Source organism: Eublepharis macularius, chromosome 16 (genome assembly GCF_028583425.1).
Source record: "Eublepharis macularius isolate TG4126 chromosome 16, MPM_Emac_v1.0, whole genome shotgun sequence".
In the NCBI taxonomy this organism is placed as follows: Eukaryota; Metazoa; Chordata; class Lepidosauria; order Squamata; family Eublepharidae; genus Eublepharis; species Eublepharis macularius.
This window is the reverse complement of record NC_072805.1, coordinates 47931334-47957787: the sequence shown is the minus strand read 5'-3', so window position 1 is coordinate 47957787 and position 26454 is coordinate 47931334. Positions and strand designations below refer to the sequence as shown.

Here is a 26454-nt window from a genome sequence, read left to right as displayed (position 1 = left end):
TTCCTCCTCTTCCTTCCGGCCTCTCCCCAGAAGTAAAGGATACTTGCAGGACCCATCAGCGCTATTCTTTCCAGGCTGATGAAAGGGCTGCTTCATTCTGCTGCCCGGGTGTTTGTGTGTGCGTGTGTGTCAGGGGACGAGGTCAGAACCACCTGAAGCCCCGAGGGGGTCTGGCTGTGTGTGATGCGGCCGCCGACTGCCCTGCCCTTGTCCCGGCAAACACCTGCCAGCTTCCCAGGCCTGGAGGGTCCTGGTCCATCTCCCCCCTTGGAGCCAGTGGGGTTAATCTCATGGGCAGAGACCCCCCCTACTTTTGTGCTTTGGCAGGTGGGGTGGAACCAGTTCCTCTCTTCACCCCCCAGGAAAGACGGGCAACTTTGGGACTCGCTCCCAGCAGGCCAGCTCTGGTGAGAAGGGATGTGCAAAAGACACGGGGGCATGTAAGAAGGGCACACAGTCCTGCTCTGCAAGGGGGTCTTCTCCAGGGGAGCCATCCTTTCCCACTGGCCTTGCATTTCTCGCCGTGGCTTTGGTGCATTCTCTCGCCTTACTTCAAGAGGGGAACAATCTGGTGGATGAAGGGGAAGATGGACGGCGTGCCTGGAGCCTGGGCCCTGGTCACTGGGGCGAGTTCAGGGTGGAGTCTGGCGTGCTTCCCCTGGTGCAGCGGGGCGGGAGGGCCTTGTCGCTGTAATATTCCACCACCTGCTTGGGCACCTCTGCCAGGACACATTTGGCCAAGGCGGTCGGGGAAGCCTGCAAGACAAAGGGCAGGGCCAGGGGATTAGCAGGTGGGTCCCGTCTCCCCGAGGAGCCTTTCCCTAAACCCACCTTCCTTTTCTCCATCTGGGGTCCTGGAACCTTTCTGATCTACCTGGTTTATGTGTTTAGAAGACTTCTAGAGACCTGATCGAGAAAGCCAATGATCAAAAAGCAAAAACCAATTTCAGTCAAGATGAAACAAAGCAAAAGGCAGTAAATGCAGCATTAAGAAGAATCAAGTAGGTTACAGGCTCTCGGAGGAAGACGGCTTCAACTAAAAACCTGAGCAAACAGAAATGTTTTAGCCTGGCACCTGAAGGACAGCTGAGCAGGTGCCAGGAGAGCCCCAAGGGGGAGGGCATTCTGGAGATGAGGTGCTGCCACCAAGAAAGCCCTGCCTGACCTCCATGGCAGGGGGACAGGGTGGGAGGAGGCTGCCCTGCCATATCTTGGGCCTGAGCCACCTTCTGCCTCTGCACAAGAGGTTAGACGGAGGGTGGGCAGGTGGGACCGCCTTGGATTTAATTAGCCCCAAGCTGGGTCTGTGACAGGCTTTCTTAATATGTCCAAGTGTGTCTTCAACAAATAAGGGGTCAGTTGCAAAACCTGTGCAACCCAGTGGGCTAGGCTTGTTTGAGCAGATTTCTTCAGATCTAGGGGGAAAGAAAGCTGTAGCCTGAGCAGCAGCCCCTCTGCCACCCCAGCAGCCTGCAAGGCATCCACGCCATCATGGAGCCCCGTGGCTGCATCCCTTATTCTGGAATGTGATGTGCTTCATTTGTGGCCTGCGCTTCTCCCCAACGCAGCATGTGGCATTTTCCTCTCCTCTACTGGGAATACAGGCAGGAGGCCAGTGTCCTAAGAAGGGGCAAAATCCTTCCCCCTTCCCTTTCCCCACCGGAAGGAATTGTCTGGGATCCCAACAGCCACTCTCAGTTCCTGTCACTTCTGGCGCCAGGGCCCTGGCGGTTGATCGTGCCTCAGGAAGAGACAGCTGGTCTCCAGGGTCCGAAATGACTGGCAATCAAACCCAATTAGACCTCTGCAGTGGCCAAGCTGCTTGTGCCTCTGCTGGCTGACAGAAACTCCCAGAGATGGATGAGCCGCTCTACGTGTGAAGCAGACCGAGTGGCTGGAGGAGGAAACCCCTCTGGGCCAGCCCCAGCCCAGGGCCCTCTCCACCTGAAGCTCCTTGCCCAGCGGGGCCAGTGTGGGGCATGACAACGGTAGGAAGGGAAGGCTTAACCCCACCATGTGCTCCATAGTCCCCATCTGAATTGGGCCCCTGCACGCCTGAAAATTAAATTGGGACCTCTGGCACCCCACTGGTTTGCTCCCCGTCTGTCCACTGTGACTGGCTGCAGGCAGAGTCCGCACAGCACCTCCCAGGGCCCGTGGCCTGAATTGGTCCCTTAGAGGGGAAATGGTGAGGAGTGGTCGTTGTGTCTGAACACCCTGGGCTCTGCCTGCCCGTCTCTAGACATCTGTGCAATGGTGGCCCCAATGCCCCCTCCCCCGCTGCCTTCAGCTTGTCCCAGGCCTTGAACCCCGAGCATCAGAGGCAGCCGGCCTGGGAGGAGGGCCAGCCTTTCAGCACAGAGAGCTGGGTTTGACGCTAGCATCTCTGGTGCCCTCTTTAGTCTGGTTGTCTGAGGGGACAGAAAGTTGCTAACATAGTGGTTAAGTGGTTGGACTGCGATCAGCCCTCTGCTGGTTCAAATCCCACTCCTGCCATGAGCTCTGCAGGTGGCCTTGGGTCAGCTGCTCCTCTCAGCCCAGCTCTCCAGCTGTGTTGTGAGGATAATGACAACACCGACTTTGTTCACCATTCTAAATCTATAAGAGCAGTATAGAAGCACAGTTGTTGCTGTTGTTAGTATTATTATTATAACAGAGAATCAAGGCCTCCCGGGGCAGGACTTTTCCCTCCCCCTAGCATTGATTTATTAAAACATTTAAAGCTCACCTTTCACTGAGGGTTCAAGGCAGGTAACAAGGTGCCGAGAGGCACATTAAAAGTGGTACAAAGAATTCCAACCTACAAACAGCCAAAAAAAGAAGCCCAGGGAAACTGTGCACCGGTTCTATTTAACCCTCTACTGGATTAAAAAAACAACAGAGGAATTGTTAAAGGGGGAGGAAACTCCACTAGGAGAAGCTGATGACAGCAGCCAGCAGGGGAGACTGTGTCAAATGTTCATAGATCCAGAGGAGTTCGCCGTGTTAGTCTGCAGTAGCAAAATAGTAAAGAGTCCAGGAGCACCTTTAAGACTAACCAACTTTATTGTAGCATAAGCTTTTGAGAACCACAGCTCTCTTTGTCAGATGCATGCATCTGATGAAGAGTGCTGTGGTTCTCAAAAGCTTATGCTACAATAAAGTTGGGTAGTCTTAAAGGTGCTCCTGGACTCTTTACTATTATGTCAAATGTTGGTTCAAGTAACCTTTAAATGGAAGTTGCAGTTACTGGATGAATACTTGTCAGAGATGCTTTAGGCTGATCCTGCACTGGGCAGGGGGGTTAGACTAGATAGTCTGTATGGACCCTTCCAACTCTATGATTCTATACTGCTCGGCTGATGAGAGTCAGGGTTACACGTGAAGGACACGGGGAGCTGTGTGTGCATGCACTGTGGAGGGCCTCAGTGTTTTCCGAGGAAATGAGCTGGCGCAGGCCTGCCCTTAGAAGATGGGGCACCTGGGCAGGAGGCACCTGGATGCAACTTACGTTCTTGAATTCCCGGAAGGGGACAAACTGGACAATATCACGCATGACGGGCTCGCCTTTTGGGGAACGTAGGATGCCGTCATCCCCATCCAAGATCTGCATGTCGGTGAAGTCGGCGTTGCCCACACCCACAATGATGATAGACATGGGCAGGTAAGAGGCCCGGACGATGGCCTCCCGCGTGTCCGCCATGTCTGTCACCACCCCGTCTGTCAGGATCAGCAGGATGAAGTATTGCTGTGGAGACATGTGGAGGGAGGAGGATCAGCGGAGGGCCCCAGTGGCATCCCAGGGACACGGCCCCTCTTGGGCCACGTCCCTGCCTGCCCCCGTGTCGCTTCACCATGCAGCCTTTTGCTGGCTCCCTGGTCTCAGCCTTCAGATCACGGCAGCCACACGTCTGAAGCACAAGCAGTGGCTGAAAGTGGCCCCTGAGGCTAGAGAGCCGGCAGAGGGGGGGCGGGAGCTTGTCTAGCAACTGCCTTGAGTAACATTGAAATGGGCCATAAGCTTCCCATGAACACCCAAACAGACTATAGCATGACACACAACCTGAAGGTCCAGAGGTCCTGCAGTTTTCATTGTGCCAACAATGGCTGACACAGGGCCCCTGCTCCATCATCACCCAGCCCAGCCCACCCTTGTCTCTTACTCCCTGGCCTCAGCATGGCACCTTCTCTGTCCAACTCTTCCCAAGCCAGGGCACACAAGTCCCCGGCACACCGCTGGTGTCTCTGACTTGCAGTGATGCATAAGAGGCCCCGTCCTTACTTCAGAGGCTCAGCAGCCGCAAAGCTTTCAGCCGCTTAATGAGCAAAGAGCTGACGAGATCCCAGAAGAAGTAAGACCTGGCACGTCCCTCAGTCTCTAAGCACCTGGTCCACGTGAATAATGAAAGGGGCCTTAATTGAAGTCCCCTTATTTGGTCCAGCGCACGCATACCTCCCGAGTTGCCGAGGACAGTGCCTCAATCCCCCCACGGCAGTTTGCCATCAAGTGGGGAAGATGGAGAGAGACTCAGCCAAGTATTTCTTGGGCACAGGCCTTGGAAGGAGACGCTGAACGCCCACATTGCAGGATGGAGCAGAGGGCCGCTTGGCTCTCTTTCCCTGCTGCTGGCTCACTTACTGATGCCTCCTTGGTCTTCTCCTCCTCTGCTGCTACTTTGGCCACTTTGGAGATAATGGGTGCCACGTTGGTTGGCCCGTACAGCTGGATTTTGGGCAAGCAGTTCTGATAGGACTCCACCACACCCTGGATTCCTAGCAAGGAGACGGGGAGGGTCAGGTGAGGGAAGCACACAGGCAAAGCCAAATTCAGCAGCCTCCTGCCGCCTCCCAAGGCAGTGGGTCTGGCAGGCTGATCTGCCCCAGCGGAACAAGGAAAACCCCAGTCTGAAGGGGGGGGCACACATCATTCCTTCTCTGTGCTCAGTAGGAACTGCCCTTCATGCATTTATCTGATTCTGCCTTGGAGTCAGCAACGATCTTTGCGTGTGGACTCGGTCCAAGCAAGCTTAGCCAGCCAATGGAGAGGAAACACAAATCACGCCTGGAAAAGCCCCGCAGCCCCCAGAAGCGAGAGCGTTGTGTGCGTGGTGGGTGGCCAGCATGTCAGGTACAGTTCTAGGGCTGAAGACTGGCTGGGCAGGGGCAACGGCAAGGGAGGCATTTCCAGCCATCCTGGTCAGTTCCTTACCTTCACACTCATCATCTTCAGGATTGAAATTAATGGCAAAATCGTGGGAGACCTGGCCAGAAAGACAAGAGGGTGTCAGGCGAGCCTTCCTTGGGGGTTTCAGGCAAGCCCCCAGAGTCCAAGGTCAGGAGCGCTCCTTAGGGCCAGGGCAGCTCCTACAGGAGGAGGACATGCCGGGGCTCAAACCTGCGTTACAGACCGAGGGGCTCCCCCCTCTCGAGAAGGGCCCGTGTCTTCACCCTGAACGTGTGGGGGATGCCGGGGGTGAGGCAAGTGCCCTCTGCACGTGTGTCTTTGCTGCCGCTCCATGTGCTTCAAGCCTGCACCCTGGGTTGACAAGGACTCTAGTGGGTCATGCTAAAGATGAAGGGCTGGCAGCTGCCCCACAGCCTGGCTCTCCCCAGGCACGCTGCACCGCCACGCACTGCCTCCCAGGTTCCCCCAGGCCTCCAGACGTCCTCTCTCTCCAGCCCCCAAATCTGTTCTGGCCAGAAAGCAGCGCTTTGGTTTCAGGACACTCAGCGGTCCTTCCTTTCCCCTCTTCTTGTTTTCTACAGTAGCCTCCCCTGGGATGAATCCGTGGGGGGTCCTCTGAGCCCCACCCTCTACACAGAAAGCTCAGAGAGGGAAGAAGAGGCTTTCCTGCAGCAGGATGTCCGGGGGGGGGGGGGCTCTGGTGGTTTGCACTGCTCTGTTGCAGGGTTCAGAGCCGTCACTCACTCAGAGAGGTCCTCAGCTGTAGGCAAAGGGGCCGGGGCATAGAGGGGGAAGCACGGTGCAGTTGTGTGTGTCTTTCTGTGTGTGGGAGAGACGAGAGCCAATAACTGGCAATAGCCTTGAGCAGCTGCCCAGAGCACGGCAGGTGTGGGGGTAATTACAGAGTTGGCCTCTCCGTTCCTCCTGCCTCTCGCTCCTCTCTTTCTTGCTCCTATGTCTTTGATGAGGGAAAGGTTGTCTGAATCGGCCTTAGTCCTTTGACATGGCCCTGAGCCTACACCCAGGACTCAGCCTGAACCAGGGTTGCTGGGCAGGTGCAATCCTAGCCCAGATGCCCGTGTCCAAGTCTGACCTGGAGCAGGGGAGAGACGGTAGCTCAGCATTTGGGCCTTTGCTTTGCTTGCCCAAGAACCAGGTTCAGTTTCTGATGTCAAAGGCGAAAAGGCAATGGTAGCAGTGCCAGGACAGACCTTTACCTCAACTCTTAATCAGAATTTTATAATGCTTTCGTGTTCAAAGTGCTTCACATATGTTATCTTGTTGTAATCCTTATGACATGCCTGTAAGGTAGGCCACTGGGAGAAAGTGGCTAGCCAAAGCCACCTGGGCGAGTTCTAACCGAAGCAACAGCCAAATGAAGGGCTTTTAAAAAAATTATCAATTCAAAGAGCAAATTTCTATCTGCTTTTCTGTTCTGAAAGCACACCTAAGCCAGTTAACAACAACAACAAAAATCAGAAAAACCTCCAACAATAAAGGCCACAAGCCCAGGTGTCCTCAGCCCTCCCCTTTCTGAGTCCTGCCTCAGTCTCCTGGACGCAAAACCTGGCTGGCGAGCAGCTGCCAGTCGACTGGGGCAGGACGGAAGTGATAAACCAAAAGTCCACATGTGTCCATGCAGTAAAGCTACGCCCCAGTAAAGCCCAGCCTGGAGGTCCAGTGGGACAGACAGTGAGGCTGGATGGTGCCCCACCAGAGCTCAGCACCAGTGCAGAGCAAACACAAAAGACGGGGCCCAAATCAAGACACCACTCTCAGTTGGGGTGGGCAGGCGTGTTTGTATTTGTTATCCGCCCTGAGCCTGCGAAAGCAGGGAGGGCGGAATATAAATTAAATTAAATTAAATTAAATTAAATTAAATTAACATCCTTGTCCATGCAAATGCCCACTAAATAGCACCTCCCTCCCCACAGCCCCCTCGCGTACCAGCCCCTCCCCGTCCCCATAGACTCTACTCTACATACCTCATAGTTGGGTGGGATCCTGGCTCCAAAGCCCAAGGCTGAGAATTTCTTATCGCTGTGGGGAGGCAGGATTCAAGATCAGAAAGCACGCTGGAGTCGCATTTTTGAATGCACAGGGCTTCCCCAGTGGCCCCCACTCCGGGCATTTCAGGCAGGGAGAACAGCCCCCCCTCTCTTCAAGTACTTGTCGTCCTGACCTGAATTGGCCCCACATATCTGGGAATGGAGTTCTGAGCACTGAACTAGCAGTGCACAACTGGTTGGCATGACCCGAAGCAGGATGATAATAATAACTGCACTTATATACCGCTCTTCTAGAAAGATTAGAGCTCCACTCAGAGCAGTGAACAATGTCAGTGTTATTATTATCTCCACAATGCAGCTGGGGCTGAGAGGAGGAGCTTCCCCGAGGCCGCCTGCTGAGCTCATGGCTGGAGTGGGAGTCGAACCAGCAGAGGGCTGACTTGCAGTCCCACCACTTCACCACCAAGCTCCAGTAGTGAGGGAAAGGCAGCCTGTCGTTAGAGCCTGTGCAGTCAAAGGTGCCTGGGGCCTGACAGAGGTCCTTTCCTGCCTTCTAACCTGCCTGCCATATAGGTGGGGTGGCAAGGGTAGCAGGAGCCACACAGCCACAGGGCCTGGCTGGCCAAGAACTCGGCCTGAGCACCCATCACAACAGCAGGTGCTTGAGTCGCTGCGCAGGTCTCAGGAGGAAGTGTGAGGCTCCTCCTCCCTCAGGGCTCCTTCCCCACCTCCGTCCCACCCCCCAGTCTTCCTGAAGGATGCTCACAGCTGGCCCCAGACTTCACTGAGTGGGAAATGCACCTCAAAATCCCTTGGACGGTCACAGAGGGTGCAGGGACTGCGTGCCCAGGATTGCTGCCAAAATGTGGCCCCCAAATACCTGCTTGGGTTGCTTGCCCAAAGGAGCCAGCCCTGAAGAGGCCCGGCCTCATTCTCTGCCCTGCCAAGCAAGAGCCACTGAAATGCCCTCACTGTCCCACTGCCAAGAAAACTGGCAGAGCTTCAACGCGAGTGGCGGAAAGCAGAGAGGGACCTGCCTGCTGGGCACCCTCTCCACCCAAGTCATGCCTCCAAGCATGTCTCTGGCTCTGTTCCTTCTCCAGCCCAGGGTCAGGAGAGCCAGAGGCATGGAGGGCAGGGAATTGGTGGCCCACAAAGGGCGCCACGCCCACACACTCACCTGTCATAGTCCTGGCAAATCTCCCCCACGGCCACCAGTGCTTTCAGGTATTCGTTGGGCTGGTAAGGGTTAATGTAGTGGAGGGAGCAGCTGTTCCTGGGGTCCCCATTGGAGGCTGTGAAGTCAATGGCCACCTGGGGAAGGAATGGCCAGAAGGGCCCATCAGCACAGCGGAGTGGGGGGGTCCCTTCCAGTGAGAAACCAGCTGAAGTGCAGGATGTGAAGGGAAGCAGCAGTTCGCACAGGCCAGACTTTGGAATGCTGATGAGGGAATCCGTCCAAACCCAGAAGCAAACTAGCAGCAAGCAGGTGACCCCACTGTCCCGCCTTCACCTAGTCATCTGTCCCTTCCTGGGAGGAGCTCAGGCAGTACACATAATCCCCCACCCCGCATTTGACTCTCACAACATCCCTGTGACGTGGGTTAGAAGAGAGAGCAGCTGGCCAAAGACCAGGTTTGGAGCCTCGTCGCTGGAAAGGGATTGGAACTCAGATCTTGTCGGCCAAAGTTCCACACAATTGCCATCGCCCCACCCTGTCACTCTGCGTAGTGAGAGGCTTTTCTCATCCACTGAGATCAGAGGCCCCCTCCAATTGTAATCCTTGCCAGGAAGGCTTGAAGAGGTATCCTGGACCCCTCTGGCATGTAGCCAAGCAAACCATTTGGCAGATTACCGGTGTGAAGAGGTGCCAGGCCTAGCAAGTGCTGCTCTGTTCTGCTCCTCTCCCGTTGCAAAGTGGTTGGGTGCATACTGGTACACCCTGAGACTTGGCTTGCAATCTGAGACTTGAAATGATGCCAGAGACACCGAAAGGGAGGCAGCGCACCATCTTCAGGCGCATTCCCTCTGAGCTGCACCAAGCCGCACCTCCTGCCACCAACCACTCCGCCTCCGCTTGCCCGGTCACCTCCCAGCCAAGAGGACACCAAGCCACTGGCCTTGACGTCTCCCGGCATGGGAGGCTTCTTATTTCTGGGACTGCTCCCAGCTTATCTTTCTGCTAGCAGAGAGGCCAGGAGCCAGCAAGCTGTTCCCTGAATGTTCTGGGACTGACTCACTCCAGGAAGGAGATGCTCTTTCAAAACGCAATCTGGGTGCTGGTTGTTTTCAAGGGAGAAATCTGTGCAGGGCTGCAGCAAAGGGGTCTGGCAGCAGGGATGGCGCAGTTTTGAGGAGGAAAGGAGCCGGACTGGCTCGTGGCCAATGCCTACAGCGGGAGACGGGGAGCATCCGCCAGGAGAAGAGCCTCTTCTAACCTGGGAGGAATCAGCTTGCAAGAACATGTGTGTCCCACAGCGGGGACTGAATGAGCGTGTGTGTCCTGGCTCTGTGGCACGTGAGAGGGCAGAAATGAGGGCAGCACACTTTAAAACAGAGAGGGCCTGCCTAGAAAACTTGCCCTGAAATCCCAAAGACCATCCATTGAGCTGCTTCTGCTGGGGGGCGGCCAAGACAAGCTCCCTCCCTTGACTCCGCTTGCTGCTGGCTTCTGGGGACGGTTGCTGGCAAAGGGCTCGTCACCCAGTGCCAGCGGAGGAGGCAGGCGCAGCAACTCACCGTGAAGTGGATCTGGCAGCCACCCATGATGTAATCCAGGAATGAGTAGACCCTGTGGATCTTCCAGACAAACAAAGTTTTAGCCAATTCCATGGGTGGGCACCACTGGCGTTCTCCTGACCTTCTCCAGGCATGAGCAGCCTGCTGAGACTGTGTGCCCAGGGGAGTGCGTGTGTGTGTTTGCCTGTGGTGGGTGCAGGGAACTAAGCCCCTGGCTCTCTTCATCACTCCCTAATCCAACCGATGCCAAGGAGAGGGGCGAGCACCAGAGAGGTATGGTTTGGGGAAACCCTCATGTGCCCAATGCTGCTGCAGCCGGAGGGGGTGCCGGGATAGCGACCAAAAGCTCTCCCTTTCTGTTGGGCTGCAAAGACCTCTTTCCCTTCCAGAGCCCACCCCCAGGGCATTGCATGCCCACCTCTTCCGGAGGGGAAAGGCCTGTCCTGTAGGGCGCCCCTGCTCACCTTTAGATCTAAGAGAATGACCACACCTGAGTTTCTGTAGTTTCGCTTCTTCAGCTTGTACTTTGGATTCATGCAGTCCCACTCGATCTGGTTTGGGGACAGGAGGAAAGATGGAGAAATGGCGTGAGTATAAACAGAACACGACACCGAGGAGAAATGGCGCGAGCAGGACTGCCACCCCACGGCAAGAGGTGTGCTCCCACGGCGCACAAACTCCTTCCCCAGGCTGGAGAAACTGCAAGCACCACGGAAACAAATGCAGCCAGGGCCTGGCTGGTGGTGCCGAGGCCACGCATGCGAAACAGCCCGGGTGCATAGGCTAGGGTTGCCAACTCCAGTTTGGGAAATTCCTGGAGATTTGGGGATGGTGCCTGAGAAAGGCAGGGACTGAAGAAGGGAAGGAGCTCAGTGCAGACGTGATGCCGTAGAGTCTGCCCTCTGATGTTACCATTTCCTCCAGGGCAACCAAACTCTGGAGATTGGCTGTAATCCCAGGAGCACACCAGGCCCGACCTCGAGGCTCGCAACCCCAAGCATTCTCTGGGTTTGCATACTAAGCAGTCATCACCGAAAACATACATCATTTTGCAAGACGTAGCAAAAAATGAGAGAAGGAGGGAGCCTGCTTGGAGTGCCTGCTCCACCCCCACGCTGGGCTGTCTTGCATGCCTTTTGTTGCCCCCGCACACACCGACCTTATTGCCCCCCATGGCTTTCTGCATCTCCTCGAAGGTTGTGTAGAACTCTCCAATGAAGTCGTGTTTGCCTCGTGAATCGTAGTCAAATACGACACACTGCAGGGCACAGCAAGAGAAGCCGAGTTGCACCGAATGCCAGTCTCCTTGGCAGCCCTCCCCGCTCAGCTTAGGGGCTGCTAGTCTTGCGGTGCATTAGCCAGCCACAAGCTCTGCTGCCCCCTCCCCACTGCATTGTGCTTACCCGCAACTTCCGTTTCTCCTCGCAGCTGCACAGGGAGTTCAGAGAGACTTTGAATGGCTCCCAAATGGGACTCAGGTTATTCTTGACAAACTGCAAAGCACAGGTAGGACAGGGTGCTTGGTTCCCAGGAGCAAGAGCAGTTCTCCGGAGGCTGCCCCACACTCACTCATGGGCCCCCTTCCCTTCCCTTGGAGACTCGCCCTAGTCAGAGCCTGTACATTTCCTTGCCAAAGTCCTGAAGAATCGCCTGCTGGAGTCGGGACTGGACAGCTATTAACGGAACAGAGCACTGCTAGTATTTCGTCTTGCAATGGGCTTGTGTTTGACTAGTTTTAGTGGTTTGTTGCAAGGGGCTTATGCAGGACGTGAAGGCGTCTGAACGTCTCATACGGACATTTGCAGCGGCTTTAACCTGACTCAGATGTGGTTCCACACAGGGATGTGTTTGTGTGGTTTTGCCATTCCTGCCGCAGCTATTGACACAGCAAAGCTGCAGTGGGTCTGCCACGTGGCAGATTTCCCTGCCCCAGCCCCCATCAGTGGCCACCTCCCCCCATAGGCCACTAGGGATTTTTGTGTGGTTTTTCTAAAACTGGCAATTGAATATCATTATATCATGTTCTTACAGTGTGTGTATCAGGTTCTCTGAATTCCCAGTTTTCTTTCTTTTTTAAAAGTAAGCCTCTAGCTCCTTTCATTGTAAAAATGTGCCTTTCCCCTTATATCCCCATAACAAAAGGAGCTAGAAACTTTCTTTTTAAAAAATGAAGGCTGGGAATTCAGATAACCTGATAAACCCATTGTTAGAATGAGATATCAGTGCAAAGATATTGCTCTGCCAATTTCAAAAAGCAACAGAAGAGCCCCCCCTCCCCCGCCCCGTGGTGGTGGGAGGGAATGGCTGCTGAGGGGAGAGGCAGGGGACGTGGCTTGCCCTGTGGGCAGGAAAAGCTGCACCTCCCCACCCCCCTGTGCAGCAAAGCAGGTTTGACAAAAATCAGAGAAAAGCGAGAGAAACTCCCACGAGGTAGACAAATGGACCACAATTCTGTGGAGGAGGAGGAAAAACCTTGCTTCCCAACAGCATCGAATCCACGTGTGTGAAAACGGCCAGTGCCGTGGCCTGCCTTGCTCGATATTCCCTCTTCAAATCCATGGTCTGAAGCAGAGAAGGGTCTTTCCTGACACCCAAGGTCTTTAACTGGAGAGGCCAGAGTCTGAACCTGAGACCTGTATGCAAATGCATATGCTCTGGCCTCTGGCTCTGGTGCCTCTGACTGGAAGAGACAAGCATGGCTGTTGGTTTGGCCTCGGGAACCTCGGAAGCTGCTTCATGCAGAGACGGACAGGTGGGGCCTCACACTCAATCGTGTCCTCTCTGACTGGCCAGATCTCCGGCAGAGGATGGCTTTTCCCACCACTGGCACCCCAAGATCCTCTAACTGGCAATGCCCCCAAGGACTGACCCTTCTACATGCTTGCACGCAGGGGGGCCTGAGGATCGAGAGCACCCGGTTGCCTACAGTGGCCAACTGGTTGTCTCTGGGAGTCCAGAGCCCCTCTCCTGAGACCCTCAGAGGAGCTTTCTCTCAAGGCAGGAGATGAACTGCTGTTGCTCAGGGAGGGGCAAATATCAGCCTTGCTATCTTCTCCAGTCACAAAGAGGGTGGAGAAGCTGGAGGAAGGCGTGGAGAAGGTGTGTGGGGGCGGATGACCTTTTCCCAGAGGCCCCTTCCTCTTAATGTCTCCCCAGACTGCTCAGAGCATACGGAAAGCAACACCTTCGGCTGTCCTCTCTCCCTCTTCTGTTGTGTAGGTGCAAGGAACAACCAGGCTCTCACCTCAGTCCGGTGCACCAGCTGCTCACTGCCATCGTCATTGATCCGGTAGATCTCCAGAAAGGGATCTGACTTGCTGAACAGATCCTGCAGGGAGGCAAAGCAAGGGCACCTCACTTTACTCTGAAGTGGCTGGCTTCCCCCTCCCCTGGGCATTCTCACACGCAGACTGGTTGGGACTGGAAGGTACGGTGCCCCAGGAGACCCCCAGTGGCTGCCTGCTACTGTCACCCATGCATGGGGCGTCCTGCCTTCCCCCACTCGCCCGACCTGAACAGCATTACTCAGCCTCAAACTCTTCTGGCCAATCTTTGGGGAAAGAAGCACTGCAGGCCCCCACTTGGGCAGCGTCATCCCCCCCCCTGAGATGCACAGACTCCCTTTAATAGCTCTGCTTGGCTGGAGGAGTGGATTGGGAACCAGGGGGCCATCGGCCTCCCATTTACCAACCTTAGCAGCCCTTGCCCACCGATTACCCACCTCAATGAATTGGGGAGTGGGAGGGAAAAAAAATAAATTCTACATGTGACACTTATTTCTCTTAGTATCTATGGTAAACACCATAGAGGCTAGGGGAGGGAGGCAGCCTAGAGGCATCACCTGGAAGTGAAATCACATCCTCCCCGAAGCTCCACCCTCCCCAGGCGCCACTCCCCACATCTCCTGGCATTTGTCCGGGTAGCGTTGAGAATGCTGTGTGCCTACCTTGTCATCTAGCTTCTTGGCACGGAAGAAGAGCTCCACGTAGCCATTGTCCCCGGAAATCTCTTCGGAGGTCACCTGTCAGACAGGAGCCCCAGTCAAAGCGGGATTGCCCCGGAGGCCCCAGAGACGTGCAGGGGCAGGGGCAGGGGCAGGACACTCACAGTGATGGTGGACTTGCCAGCACACTTCCCATACTTCAGAAAGAGCGGCTTGCTCACCCGTTTCTGCGCCACTATCTGCAAGGGAGAGCACAGGTGTCTGGCTTGCCTTCCCCTGGGAGGTGCGTTCACTTGTTGCACGAGTCCCCTCCCGGTGCTCTCTACAAGCCCCTCTGCAGGGGAGCCCCCTGGCCCTGGCCGTGGTTTATGCCAAGCCCTGGAACGAGCCCGTCTTCTGAATCTATTGCAGGCAGCAAGCGCTGGACTGGGGGTTGGGTTGAAAAGCTAAAGCGAGAGGCTCTCCAGTCTGGCCTTCCGGCTGGAAAGTGGACTCTGGCTGCTCCAGGCCAAGGGAAAGACACTTTGCACGTAGTCAGGAACCCGGGGGGCGGAGAGGGGGGGCTGGCTTGCAGGAGCAAAGCAAATATCATCTTGCAGTGTGCCAGGAGCTGGTGGGGGGACTTGGCACGCAGACCTGTGGAAGCTGCTCAGAGCCTCGGGAGACTTGCTCATCAGCGCTTCGCACATGAGCTGCAGAGCCAAAGATGGGGCGGGGGCAGGGTGGGGGGATGGCAATTGCTTGCAATTACCTGCCTGCTGCAAGAGAGCAGGGGGCACCAGCCCTTCCTGGGCACGCCTGTGCCTTGTTTTGCAGGGAAATTGCTCTGGGGGAGCTGCAGAGGCAGGTGTGTGCACGGCACGGCATGGCACCCAAATTGCTCCTCTGCCGCGGCTCGCTCTCCTGTGCCGCTCCCACACCGGCACCAGCCCTCCGTCACCTGCCCCTCTTACCTGGCCCACTGTGCACTCCATGCCCCCCAGAAAGTCATCATCATGAGTCCCGATGCTGCTGTGGCCGTGAATGTCGTACACCTCAAAGCGCAGCTTCTGGACCTCCTCGAAGTAATAGTCGACCATGAAGACCTTGGCAAAGGTGGGGTTCAGGTTGCTCTTGATGACCTCGGATCTGTCCACCTGGAAGAGGAAAGGGCGGGGTGCCTGTTGGGGGCGGAAACTCCAGCTTCAGGGGCATCTTGCCAGGGAAGGGCAGATGGAGGGGCACCAGCCAGATGCCCTTGCTTGTGGGCTCTTCATTGCGTGACGTTGCCTAACTGATCCAGGAGGACGTGACCCTGAGGAGGGGCCAGTATGAAGTCCAGTTGCCAGCTCTGGCTTAGGGAATCCCTGGAGATTTGGGGGCAGTGCTTGGCGAGGGTGGAGTTTGAAGCAGGGGAGGAGCTCAGCAGCGGGGAGGTGATGCCATAGAGACCCCCCCTCCAAAGCTGCCGTTTCCTCCAGGGGGGCTGGTCTCTGTGGCCTGGAGATCAACGGTAATCCCAGGAAAACTCCAGGCCCCCTCGCAGCTGGCAGCCCCAGTCTGGAGCCAGTGGAAAGATGGAGGGAGGTCCTGCTGTTGTCCTGGGTGGCCTTGAGCAAGGCACTCTGCTGCAGACCCCCTCGATGGGCAGCACCAATAAGAGCTGCCTGCCCCACAGGGATGCTGTGACTTTGTACAGAAGAGCAAGACTTGAGCCCAGTCGTACCTTGGACCTGAACCCTGCTCTCCTAACTGCAGACCCACACGGGGTTCCCACAGGCATTTATGCAGACGGTTCAGTGCTGTGCAAACTACGTGGCACCCTGGAAGGGTGTTTTGAGGAGAGAGAGGAGAGGCTGTGTGGCTTGGCCATTCGCCCCAAGGGGATGCAGCTTGACTGCACGGAGGCGCCAGAGCCCAGGCAGGGGCTGTCCGGGCAGAGGGAGCAGCTGGGCTCCTGGGGCTGCTCCCAGGGACAGGGGCTCGAACTTCACCTTGGTCCTGAACGCCCACTGCCTCCGTCGAACCAGAATGCAAAACAGAAGTGTCTGGTCCGGCACTTCCAACTGGGAGGCAAGACGGAGGCTTGGCCACCGAAGTGAGAACAGCCTCGGGAAAACTCCAGAAGGGCTGGGCAGAAGGGGGTGCCCCTGGTCACCCCACCCACTTTCCCAGGGGCTTTCTTGGTTAAGAAAGAAATCAAGTCATGGCATAACACCAGAGCCTGCCAGCCTGGACAAGGAGTCAGATTGTTGTAGTGAAAGCCAGATTGGAGCTTTTGCACCTTGAGGTGGGAGACAAGGCAGAGGAGATGGGAGACCGGGCCTGTCTTCGACCTCTGGCTCCAGATGCTCCCGGGCAGCTTCTGAGAGACCAGCTAGACTGCTAGGATATGAGCTTCTGAGAGTCACAGCTCTCTTTGTCAGAAGCTCTGACTCTCAAAAGTTTCCGTCTTGGAAGTCTAGCTGGCCTTGAAGGTGCTACTGGGCCCAAATCTTGCTCTTCTACTGCAGACCACCATGCCCACCTACCTGAAACCAGTCAGCATCGCTGCTCTTTAAGGGAAAGCAGCTGCCCTCCGGTCACGGCCTGACTTTCTTCAGAAAATTATTGTCTTAAGAAAATGGAATAGAATTCTGTCTAAACAGTCAGGGAACAGAATATGAGCATGGAGAACGCAGACGAGATGCAAACGAGCTCTTCTTGAGGCAGGACTGATCCCAGTTTCTACGAGGAAGCATTGGCAGGGCACAGGCTTAAGGGTGGTGGATTACCAGAGGAAGGGGTCTCAGGTAGCTTTGGGGGGGCAGGTATCACTGCTGAGGTCATCTGCCCTTTGGAGATGGTTGGACTAGATGGTCTCTAAAGCTCCTTCCACTTGTCTGCTGTTCTCTAGCCGTGAGGCTCCTTGCCAGCTCCAGTGACAGGAATGGAAAAGGCGCAGGGGAGAGAGGCAAAGAGCTTTGCACATCAAGCCCAGCCTCTCTTTTCCCCCTCTAGATCAGCCTTCCTGCAGACTTGGAAGTGGAACTGCCCCCTCCCTTCTGCCTGGCTCCCATGCACAGCTCCCAACTAAGAAGGTCTCTTCAATCTCCCTGAAATTTCTCACCCTGGCATGGAAGGCAGGCTGGGCGAGCGTCAACAAGGGCTCTGCTTTCCGTAGCGACTAAAGCAAAAGCGCTTTCCCCATTTGCTCTCCACAAGCCTGATTTCATTTGGGTTTCAATGAGCCAGCCGGAGGGATGCTGACTCCGTGGCAATCGATTCCCCTAAAGCTCCTTTATCTCAGGAAACTTCACCAAATATCTTCCCTGTAATGAACAGGGATTTATTAATTAGATGCAATAACTGTCATCTCTAATCTTGCTGAAATGTGTGGCTAAGCTTAGCCCTGCAACTAACATTCCCCCTAAATGGCTCGTGCTGAACAAAAGTGCAGAGCTGGGCCAAAGAATCACCAAGCTATGTGGGACAGCCATGCCTGGATCTTCCAGTGTTTTCTTCAAGACTGAAAAGCCATACAGGCGGAACAGGATTGGGGTGGCTGAGCCAAGGGCCTTGTTTGTTGAAACGCCTTTGATACTGACTGAACTAATCTCACACTATTTAATCCTCCTCAGGTCTCAGTGAGAAAGGCAGACTATAAATGACTTAAGCAAGCAGGCAAGCAAGCAAGCAAAATATTCACTTTCCCTCTGACCAGGGAAGCGTGCGCAGAGGTGTTCCCTTTTCCCCTGGATTGCCCAAGAACAAATACTCTTGGTGCGAATTCATAGTAAGTCCTGCTGCGGAGCTGGCCTTGGCCAGAGTTATGGGGAGCCTGATGCCCGGGCACGTTCCAGATCTCCATGATGGAAATTGGCATCATTGTCACATGGTCTTACTTATAATGATTTTTAAGCAACGGCAAAGCTCAAAATGGTGTCTTTATCAATGTCAGGATAAAACACCCGTCTGGGAGCCCCGCCAGAGTGATTTTCCATGGCTGGTAGTGTGGACCAAGATAGCCGGACTCCGCTGAAAATACGAGAGCCCACTTTGCTATTGATTTCTGCCATGCACTCTCAGCGTGAACAGCGTATTTGCATTGCTTGCTAAAGAAAACAAATTAGCCTCTCGAACAGCCAGGCAGGCTCGTTCCAGGAAAGGAGCTTGTGCTGCTCCCAGAGAGGCCCTTTTGCAGGGCTGTTTGGGCAGGGCGGCCCTAAGACTACGTGGTGCTGTGCCAGGCCAAAAGCCCATTAGGCCCAGTGTTCTGCCTCCGACAGAGAGCAGCCAGACAAAATCTATCACAGCTTCTGGGTAGCACCCCAAAGGCCTATCTAGGTCCGTGTCCTGTTTCCCACAGGAACTGGCAAGACGCCCCAGAAGACCCACAAGTAGGGGCATCAAAGTTGCCCCCCCCCGTTCCCCAGAGATATACTGCCTCTAAATATGGAGGGTCCCTTTAGTCACAATGACTGGCTGCTATTGATGGAATCTGAACCCAGGGTTCCTCCCTGGGTCAGTCACTGCAGTCTGCCAGTTCACACCTGCTCTAGTGTGCATGTGAAGTTAGGGGTTTTGCCCCAATGTGCATCGCTTCACCCTTACGGAGAAATGCATTTGCTGCTTTTGTTGCCCATTTACCTGGGTCCGAGGGGTCCTCCTGGAGCTCTTCACAACCTGAATACTTTGGTGCCATTTGCAAAGGCGACTGCTTTAGCTCTCACCCCCAATTCCAGCCTCGGCCTCAGCCAGTACAGATCCCGGAGGGGCCTCCAAGCTTACTTGCCTCCATTCCAAGAACTGTCCATTTATTCCTGCTCCCAATTAATTCACAAGAGGACCCACCCTCTTCTCCCACAGAGGCTAAGTTTACTCAGGATCCCTTGGTGAGGAAACTTTGCTGAAAGCTTTTTGGACGTGCAAGTATATAATGGGCAGGGCTTTTTTGCAGCTGGAACGCAGTGGAACGGAGGTCCAGCACCTCTTGAAAATGGTCACGTGGCCGGTGGCCCCGCCCCCTGATCTCCAGACAGAGGGGAGTTGAGATTGCCCTCCGCGCCAGGGCAATCTAAACTCCCCTCTGTCTGGAGATCAGGGGGCGGGGCCACCAGCCACGTGACCATTTTCGCTGAGGCCCATTTAAACTTTAAAAAACTCCCCCCTTGTTCCAGCTGACCCAAAGTGACGTCATTGTGCGGTCCTGAGTTCCACCACCTCTTTTCCCAGAGAAAAAGCCCTGATAACGGGTCCTGGTTCTCCTTCGCCTGTGTGCTTTTAACCTTCACAAGGAGTTCCAAAGGTTAGTTAGCCAAAGCTTCACTGCAGACGCTGTGCTGAGTTTTGGTCAGAAGGGCTTGTTCCTCTGCATGCTTTATGACTCAAACTTTGATAACAGTTCCCACCAATTTACTCATAACAGGCCAGCTGGGCCATAATTTCCTGGCTTCCCTCTGGAATCTTTTAAAAAAGTTAATATTGTGTCTACTAATTTTCATTGCTCAAGTAGGCAGGCTGATTTAGTGCCAAGATGCATATTATGGTTAGCTTCCTCTCTGAGCCCTTTAAGACCCCTCGGTTGTTTGCCATCCGGACCTGGTGACTTGTTGGCTTTCAATTTGCCAGTTATTCCAGATTGTCCCAGGTGTCCTGGGAAGCATGCAAACAGGACGAAAAGGAGATAAGCGGGCTCTATTATTTGCCCTCCAGCATCTGGCCCACAGATGTCTGCTGCCTTTGAACAATACAGATAAACTCATCCGCTGCTCAGAGAAGCGGAACAGGCGCCAGCCTGTGGATTATACCCTGCACTTCTCCACGTACTGGATTTGCAAACCTGGCCTGCTTGATGCCCATCACAAAAAGGGTTCTGTGCTCCGGCCCTGGCTTTGTCACCCGCTCCCCTGCAGCATCCCCCTCCCCTGTTTGTGACATGCCGAGGTCTGAACTTCACAGGCTGATGGGGGGGGGGGGTTGGCAGGCTGGGCTTTGTTCCTGTGATTCGAACACTCAGAGCCAACGAAAAGCTGCCTTGCCAGACCTGAATAGCAGCTAGAGCAAAGCAGAGGCCAGGGCAATACCAGAACAGTTAGGAGAAAGGAGGAAGGGAGCTCTGACTCCTGCAAACTCCTCCCCTGGAGACCTAGTTGGACTTCAGGGTGCTACTGGAGCTGAATCTCGTTAGAAGAAACTCTGCTGTATCTGAGTTGCTAGTTAGTGCAGGCCCTGGAGCCCTGTGGGCTGCAAGCGAAAAGGTGATGCCCAGGTCAGAATCTGGCAATAGCACAGGGCTGCAAGGCTCTTTGCTTCTCAGCTTAACATGCACTGTGAGCAATATGATCTGCCTGAGCACTGCCATGAGGAGGGAGGGGGGGAGGGGCAGGCTGCTTTGCTTTCCTTCGCACTGAGTCAGGGAGCTGGGCCAGGACCTGACAGAGCACCTCGGCACCTCTTGCAACGCGGCAGAGGGAGAGCAGCACGCCAGCACCACCTGGCCCCGGGCATGGCCCCTCATGGACGGCGCATGGCATGCAGCGCTCTCCCAGCCACGGGTGATGCTCTCTGGCAGAGCCTTCAGAGGCAGGGAGGAGGCCAAGTCCTTGGATTTTTTCAGAACAGCAAGTCGTTAATTGGAGCCTCTTTGGAAGTTGTGTTTTCTGGACCGTCCTGAGGAAATCTTCCCACCTTGCCCCCCCCTTTCTCCTCCGGCCCCCGTCTCTCATCTCATCCAGAGCCCCTGGCGTAGAGTGGCCAGCCTGCGTCATGGCCCTTCACTGGCTGAATCCTGCAGCAGAAGAAAACAAAGGTGCCGTGGCACCTTAAACTAACGAAGGCTTCTATGGCTCAAGCTCTTGTTAAAGACAGGGGAGCAAGCCGAGCCGCTCTTTCTGGCCACCTGACAGCTCTCACCCATGCTCCCTTTCCAGCACCTTCATGAAGCTGAGCCAGAAGCACCGGAGGCTGCAGAGGAGGCAATCCTGTCCGTTCCTCTTTCAGGAAAGCCTGATCCCACAGCAAATAGCATCGCCAGACCCTGCCTGCATGTGTGCGTGTGTGCCTTAGGCTGCCCCCAAAGCCTTAATAACCCTCATTCATCATGTAAATTGCAAGGGCAGAAGGAATTAGTGGGAAGAATGCTATCTCCCGGCAACACATTTGGGCTTGGCCAGCTCGTTCCCAGGGTTGGCAGTCGGTTCCTCTGGCATTGGGCCAGATTCTCTCTTTTCCTCCCCCCCCTGCCAGCCAGAATCCCAGTTCACACAATCCTTCTGCTAGAGGTTGGCCTCTTTTTCTCTCCTCGCCTGGGCACAGCTGGGTTTTAAGTTGATGTGTTGTCTGAATGGTTTGCCAGGAACAATAGCCTTTTTTTTTTTTGCACCCTGTCACTAACTCGCACATTGGGACCAGCTTGGAGAGCCAAACACACATGGCAAATTATTCCGTTGACGGTGACTTTGCCAGCTACAGGGGGGGGGAAAGGCTGGGTAGAAGCAGAGAGATTTTGCAAACTGGGATGCCTACACAGAGCTGCGGTACCCTGCTGGATCATCCTACCTCACCCCTTTTTTTTGCAAAAAGCCTACAAGAAAATGGGTCCAACAACCTCTCCACAAATAGATTGTTCTAGTTCAGAAAGTTTTCTACAGTGCAAGCTGTTCAGTGTCACAGAACTCTTCATCAGGCAGAATAAAAAAACCATCTTTAGAATCAGCACAACAGCTGCTGCTTCCTGTGCCAGCATCCAGAGCGCAGCTGAAATCCCCCTGATTTCCCCCACAATGCAATGACCAGTAAGTAATCCAGAGTTCCCTAAAGAGTTCTAACTATAATAATTTGCATTTTTACTTAGCATTTGACAGAGCCTCATATTCTCTGTAAACTTTACAACAGCCCTGTGTTGTTATCCCTATATTGCTACTGGAGGGCTGAGGCGGGATTAGAACAGGAGGCTCCCAGCTTGAGTAAGAAAAACAGAACACTGGATCCCACCACCTCCCATGGCAGAACATTCTATAGTGTCCAAAAGGGCCCTGGGGAAAGGCAGTCACTGAGGCTGGGACCGATCTGGGTCCAACGGCACCTTAAAGACCAACTAGATTTCCTAGGCTAGGCAAGGCATCCCACACAGACGCCGTGCTTCAACATTAAGAGCGTGGGCTCTGCTTGCACACAAGCTGAAAGGAAAGATGAACTTGGAAACCCTCGCGGAGTCTTGGTGACACAATGGACCAGTGACACCAGTCCAGCCTCTGGGAGGGGCTCTGCTTGAATCACACCTTTGTTTTCATCTGTGCTCCTCAGCGGCTCCCTGCCACACATTGGCTCAGCAAGCAGGCATGAGCCGTGAGGTGCCGGGTGGATGTTGGCCCACCTGGCTCATGTGTAGCCAGAGGCCAACTCACCTTTGTCTCTGAACCATCAGCCAGGGCACATTGCCCCACGTCCACCAGAGCAGGTAGCCAAAACGCTAGCTCCAGACCGAGAAGCCTTGACAGAGAACAGGCCTCGGAAGGTTCAAAGAAGCCATTGTGTGCCTCTCCCACCTGCCTGGGCTTTATTACCATTGCCTGCTCAGAGATGCTCACAGAAAAATTTCTGTGCCAACATCTAACAAGCGTCTGAAGCTAAAGGCAATTAACCCTGAAGGCGTCACAAAAGAGCCGGTGCCTGCAGGAAGCAAGAGCGGCCTCAAGTGAGCCTGCAGCAGGGGGGAGGATGCCAGACGCTCCCCCCCCCGCCTTTGCAGGCACAAAAGGGGGGGAGGATTCCAGGCAGGAAGTGGCTGGCAGGAGGCCCAGCGAGGGAAGGCGCCTGCAGGGGAGGGCCGGAACGGAGGGAGCCAACAGGGCAAGCCAAACCAAGTCCAGAAAAATAGGGCAGCCCATCTGGATCAGACCGTCATCCAATTTCCTAAAGTGGGTAACCGGATGCCCTTCGAAGGCATATAAAAAGGAATCAGGAACCCACTGCTGCCCCCATACCAACAGGCATTCAGTGGTATACTGCTCCTGATCGTGGAGGCTCCATTTAGCTGTTGTAGCTAATAGCCACTGATGGAACCATCCTTCATAAACTCGACTAATCCCCTTTTATAGCCATCCAAGCTACTGGCCATCTCTATGTTCAGAGGGAATCCAGTTCCAAAAGTTGATGGTATATTGCAAGAAATAGTACTTTGTCAGTCTGCCTTCTCTTGCCTGCCAACGTCATTGGATGCCCCCAAATCCAAGTGTTATGAGAACTATATCCCAGGAAAAAGGGGAGATGATCCCAAGACTGAACCCTTATTTTCTGTGGAAATCTACCCAGTTGATCCTCCCCTTAATACGAAAGAAACTACCCCGCTTCCTTGTGCACCTCCTTTAGCCCTGAGTACGCTCTTCCCACTTGCACACACCTGGGATCAGAGAGCATCATTCCAGGGCTGCACCTGCTCTTATGTGTTCCTTTGGGCACGCAGGGGCCGTACCACTTCTGTGGGTTGTATACCCCCTAGCGCTACAAAAGACTGTGATTGTAAGAGCAATGCCAGTAATAATCGCCACCACAATTGACCATATTGTAAACACAAAAAAAAGGAGAGATTCCCCCCTGCCCCATAACTACTATTTTCTAACTCTGCGTGGATTTCTGGCACAATGCCTGCTTTGCAGGATGTGTCCCATTCAGAGATGTGAATTAGCAGATGTGGGGAAGACCGTTGCCGGCTGGACTCAGCGGGTGCTGTGGCTCTCCTCTCCAGTCGCCCCTCCCTTCTCTTGTAGGGCTGCAGCAGGCAGGCAAGTCTCCCCGGGGTGGGCTGGGGGTAGGGAGAGAAGGCCCCAGCACTTGCACAAGCTCTCCTGGTCTGCAGGAGAGCTTGCCCCCCCCCCAGCTGCTCTCCCCTCTGGCTTTGGTCACTGGCATGCTCCTGTTAGGTTACAAGTGGAAGGGGAAGCCGGAGCCCAGGGAGGGGGGAGGATAAGCTAGTTAATTAACGTACTTGTTTGATTTCAAAGATTTTTATCCTGCCTCTCAGCCAAGGGCTTCTGAGGCAGCTAACAAAGGAACAAGCTACCATTAAACATCATAAAAATACAATGATAAGAAGGAGAGGAAAACATTAATGAATAACTGTCTCCAATATGGTGCTCAGCAAATTGGTCCCAGAGCAGGCAGGAGGGAAGAGGGTAGAAATATCAAACAGTACAAGGGAAAAGCAATTCAGTGCAGTGCCTGAATGAGTCAAAAGGATGCCTAAAACCTGCCTGGCTGGGCAACAGGTGAACGTTTATGGGGAGGGGATGCTAGCCGAGGTGCCCCTGCAGAAAAGTCACCGTCTGGGGTCACCACCTACCTCACCGGCCAGTATGGGGCAAGGCCTCTGTGGAAGTTCTTAATGGGTAGGTGGGTGGGCAGAGATGGGAGTGAGTGGTTCTCTAGGGTGGGGCCATAGCAATTGCCGTGAAAGCAGGAAACCCCAGGCTCGCTTCCTGATTTCTCCTATTTCAAAAAGGATCAAGGAAAAGGTGTCGTGAAAGACCTGTGCTTGGATACCCTGGAGAACGGCTGCATGCAGAGCAGAAGAGATCGGCCTGGACAGGCCAAAAGGGACTGGCTCAAAGGAAAACAGCTCCACGTGTACCCTGGCCCCAGACCATTCAGGGCTTCCAGGACAGGGGAGCAGCACTACGAATTACACCTGGAACAGAACGGGCAGCCTGCACTGTTCTTTTAGAGCTGGAGAAATGTGGTCCCAATAATTGATACTCATCAGCAATCAGACCTGGAAACTGTTAACATGCCACATAAATTGTTAAGAGAGCACCTCTGAGCATGTGAGGTATGCATCTCCCTCACTGATCCCTGGGGAACTAGCGGCTCAAGGGCCTGCATGGCACAGAGGTAAGCTTGCGCCTGGGATCAGGGCAGTCCCAATTTGCTACCCCCTATCCGAAAATTCACAGCCTGCAGCAGCAGTAACGGAAAAGCCCAGATTGCCGTCCATTGCATGGAAGCGCAGACCTGCCTGGCAAGAGACGGTGCAGTTCTAGCAGCAGCCTCTTGCCAGGTCTCCCCTCAGGGCCCAGCTGCAGCCTCAGTAAATGCTGTTACACTTTGGGGAGGGTTCTACCACATTTAATCTTGTAAAGCATCTTGTAGACTGATGGGAGCACATTAAGATTAGCTAAGGAGGAGATGCCTGAGAGGGGAAGGTCTGTTCTGGGCTGGCTGAACAGCCGTCCTCCAGAGGGGTGTGTGTGGGGGGGCAGAGGATGGGCTTGAATCCTGGTCTGCCTCTCCGTCTCTTCTCTCCACCTTCTGGGGGGGCACCCACACACTGCCCCTTCCTGGAAGACCCTATGCAACCCCTCCCACAGCGGTAAAGCACAGCAAGTGGCAGGCACAAAGGGCCCGCAGGGCTGAGCTTCAGACGCTTCAAGCAAACCAGCTTCTTTGCTGCACTTACAAAGTCCCCCAGAGTCACTAACTAATTAGATTTGGGATGGGGGGGAGTCCTTTCTGTCCCCAAATGGGGCGATCAGCTCCTGAACACAGAGAAATTCATCCAAAGAATCTCCTTAAAAGAGACTGGAACGGGGCCCGGGTGTGCGTTGTGCACACACGCGTATGCAACCCATGACTATTAGACCCTTTGGCAGTGAATACAAGACTAATGAATACAAGATGACTCACCAAAAGTGGTGAGGGGCTGTGGCTCCGTGGTCGAGCCTCTGCTTTGCATGCAAAAAGGCTCCGATTCAGTCCCGGCTTCTCCATTTAGAGGCTGTCGGGGAGCGGACTAGGCCTGTGCGCGCCTGAAGCTCTGGAGAGCGGCTGCAAGACCGAGCGGGCAATTCCGGCCTCGAGGCAAAGCCGAGGCTCTGTCTCCCAGAAGGCAGTTTCCTGCGGCTACAGGGAAATGGCTTCCTCCTCTCCCCGCCCCAGCAGCTGGTCCCTCAGAAGCACTCTGGCCGCCCTCCTGGAAGAGCTGTCTTTGGGTAGAGGCTCATTCATCGCAGGTATTGTGCCAGCCCAAAGCCACTGAATGGCAAACCTTGCCCCCTGGCAGGCTGCCCTTTGGGGAGGCGGGCACCCGAGGCCTCCCTCAGCCTCTGGTTTCCACTGCCTCCGACTGGTCTTGCCATCCATCCCTCCAAACATACAGTCCCCCTCGCTCCTCAGAGCTTCTGTTCAACACTGGAAATCCCTGTCCTTCTACTGGCTCAGGCAAAAGTCTTCTGTAGCTTCTGGGAGATGCCCAGGCTTTGAGGAGTCCCCCCTGGAAGAGAAGTGCGCTCTCGCAGAGGAGACACCGAGAAAACCTCTCCAGCCCTGGCCCCAGCAGAGGGGGTGCACTGCAGCCTGGACAGGGTGAGGCCCGGGTCTTCCCCAACCTGACGTCCCAGTTCCCCCAATGGCCTACCTCCATCCACTGCCCCTGGGACTGCATGAGGAGCACCACGCAGGGGTCCGACTTGTTGAGCGTGTCCCGGTCAAGCAGGTGCTTGCAGCTGACCCGCAGCTCTACCTTGGAGACGCAGGTGGCGGAGACCACACCCAGGTTGGCCTGGGACGCTGGGTCCAGCAGCTCATTCATCCTTGTCGGGAGGGAGGCTCAGCGGCCGCCGCAAGGAGCAAAGGGAGCTGATGGT

General features: G+C 54.9%; 1 protein-coding gene across 1 annotated transcript; it reads right to left on the bottom strand.

Moving 5' to 3' along the window:
* Positions 1 to 618: 618 nt before the first annotated feature.
* On the bottom strand, positions 619 to 26399 carry CPNE7 (copine 7). The gene is made up of 15 exons (XM_055000430.1): positions 26226 to 26399; positions 14809 to 14991; positions 14020 to 14094; positions 13859 to 13933; positions 13157 to 13240; positions 11316 to 11405; positions 11072 to 11170; positions 10377 to 10463; positions 9913 to 9972; positions 8354 to 8487; positions 7150 to 7204; positions 5189 to 5240; positions 4619 to 4752; positions 3491 to 3727; positions 619 to 756 (listed from the first exon to the last, which is right to left on the bottom strand). The coding sequence occupies exons 1-15, from the start codon at positions 26397 to 26399 to the stop codon at positions 619 to 621; spliced, it is 1677 nt and encodes a 558-aa protein (XP_054856405.1).
* Between the last annotated feature and the right edge of the window lie 55 nt (positions 26400 to 26454).

Coding starts and splice junctions, on each gene's coding strand:
- CPNE7 (XM_055000430.1), bottom strand. CDS start 26,399: ATGAATGAGCTGCTGGACCCAGCGTCCCAGGCCAACCTGGGTGTGGTC. Junction 8,488..9,912: donor GCTGCCAGATCCACTTCACG/GTGAGTTGCTGC, acceptor TTCCTTCCCCAG/GTGGCCATTGACTTCACAGC. Junction 4,753..5,188: donor TGAAGATGATGAGTGTGAAG/GTAAGGAACTGA, acceptor TCTCCTTGCTAG/GAATCCAGGGTGTGGTGGAG.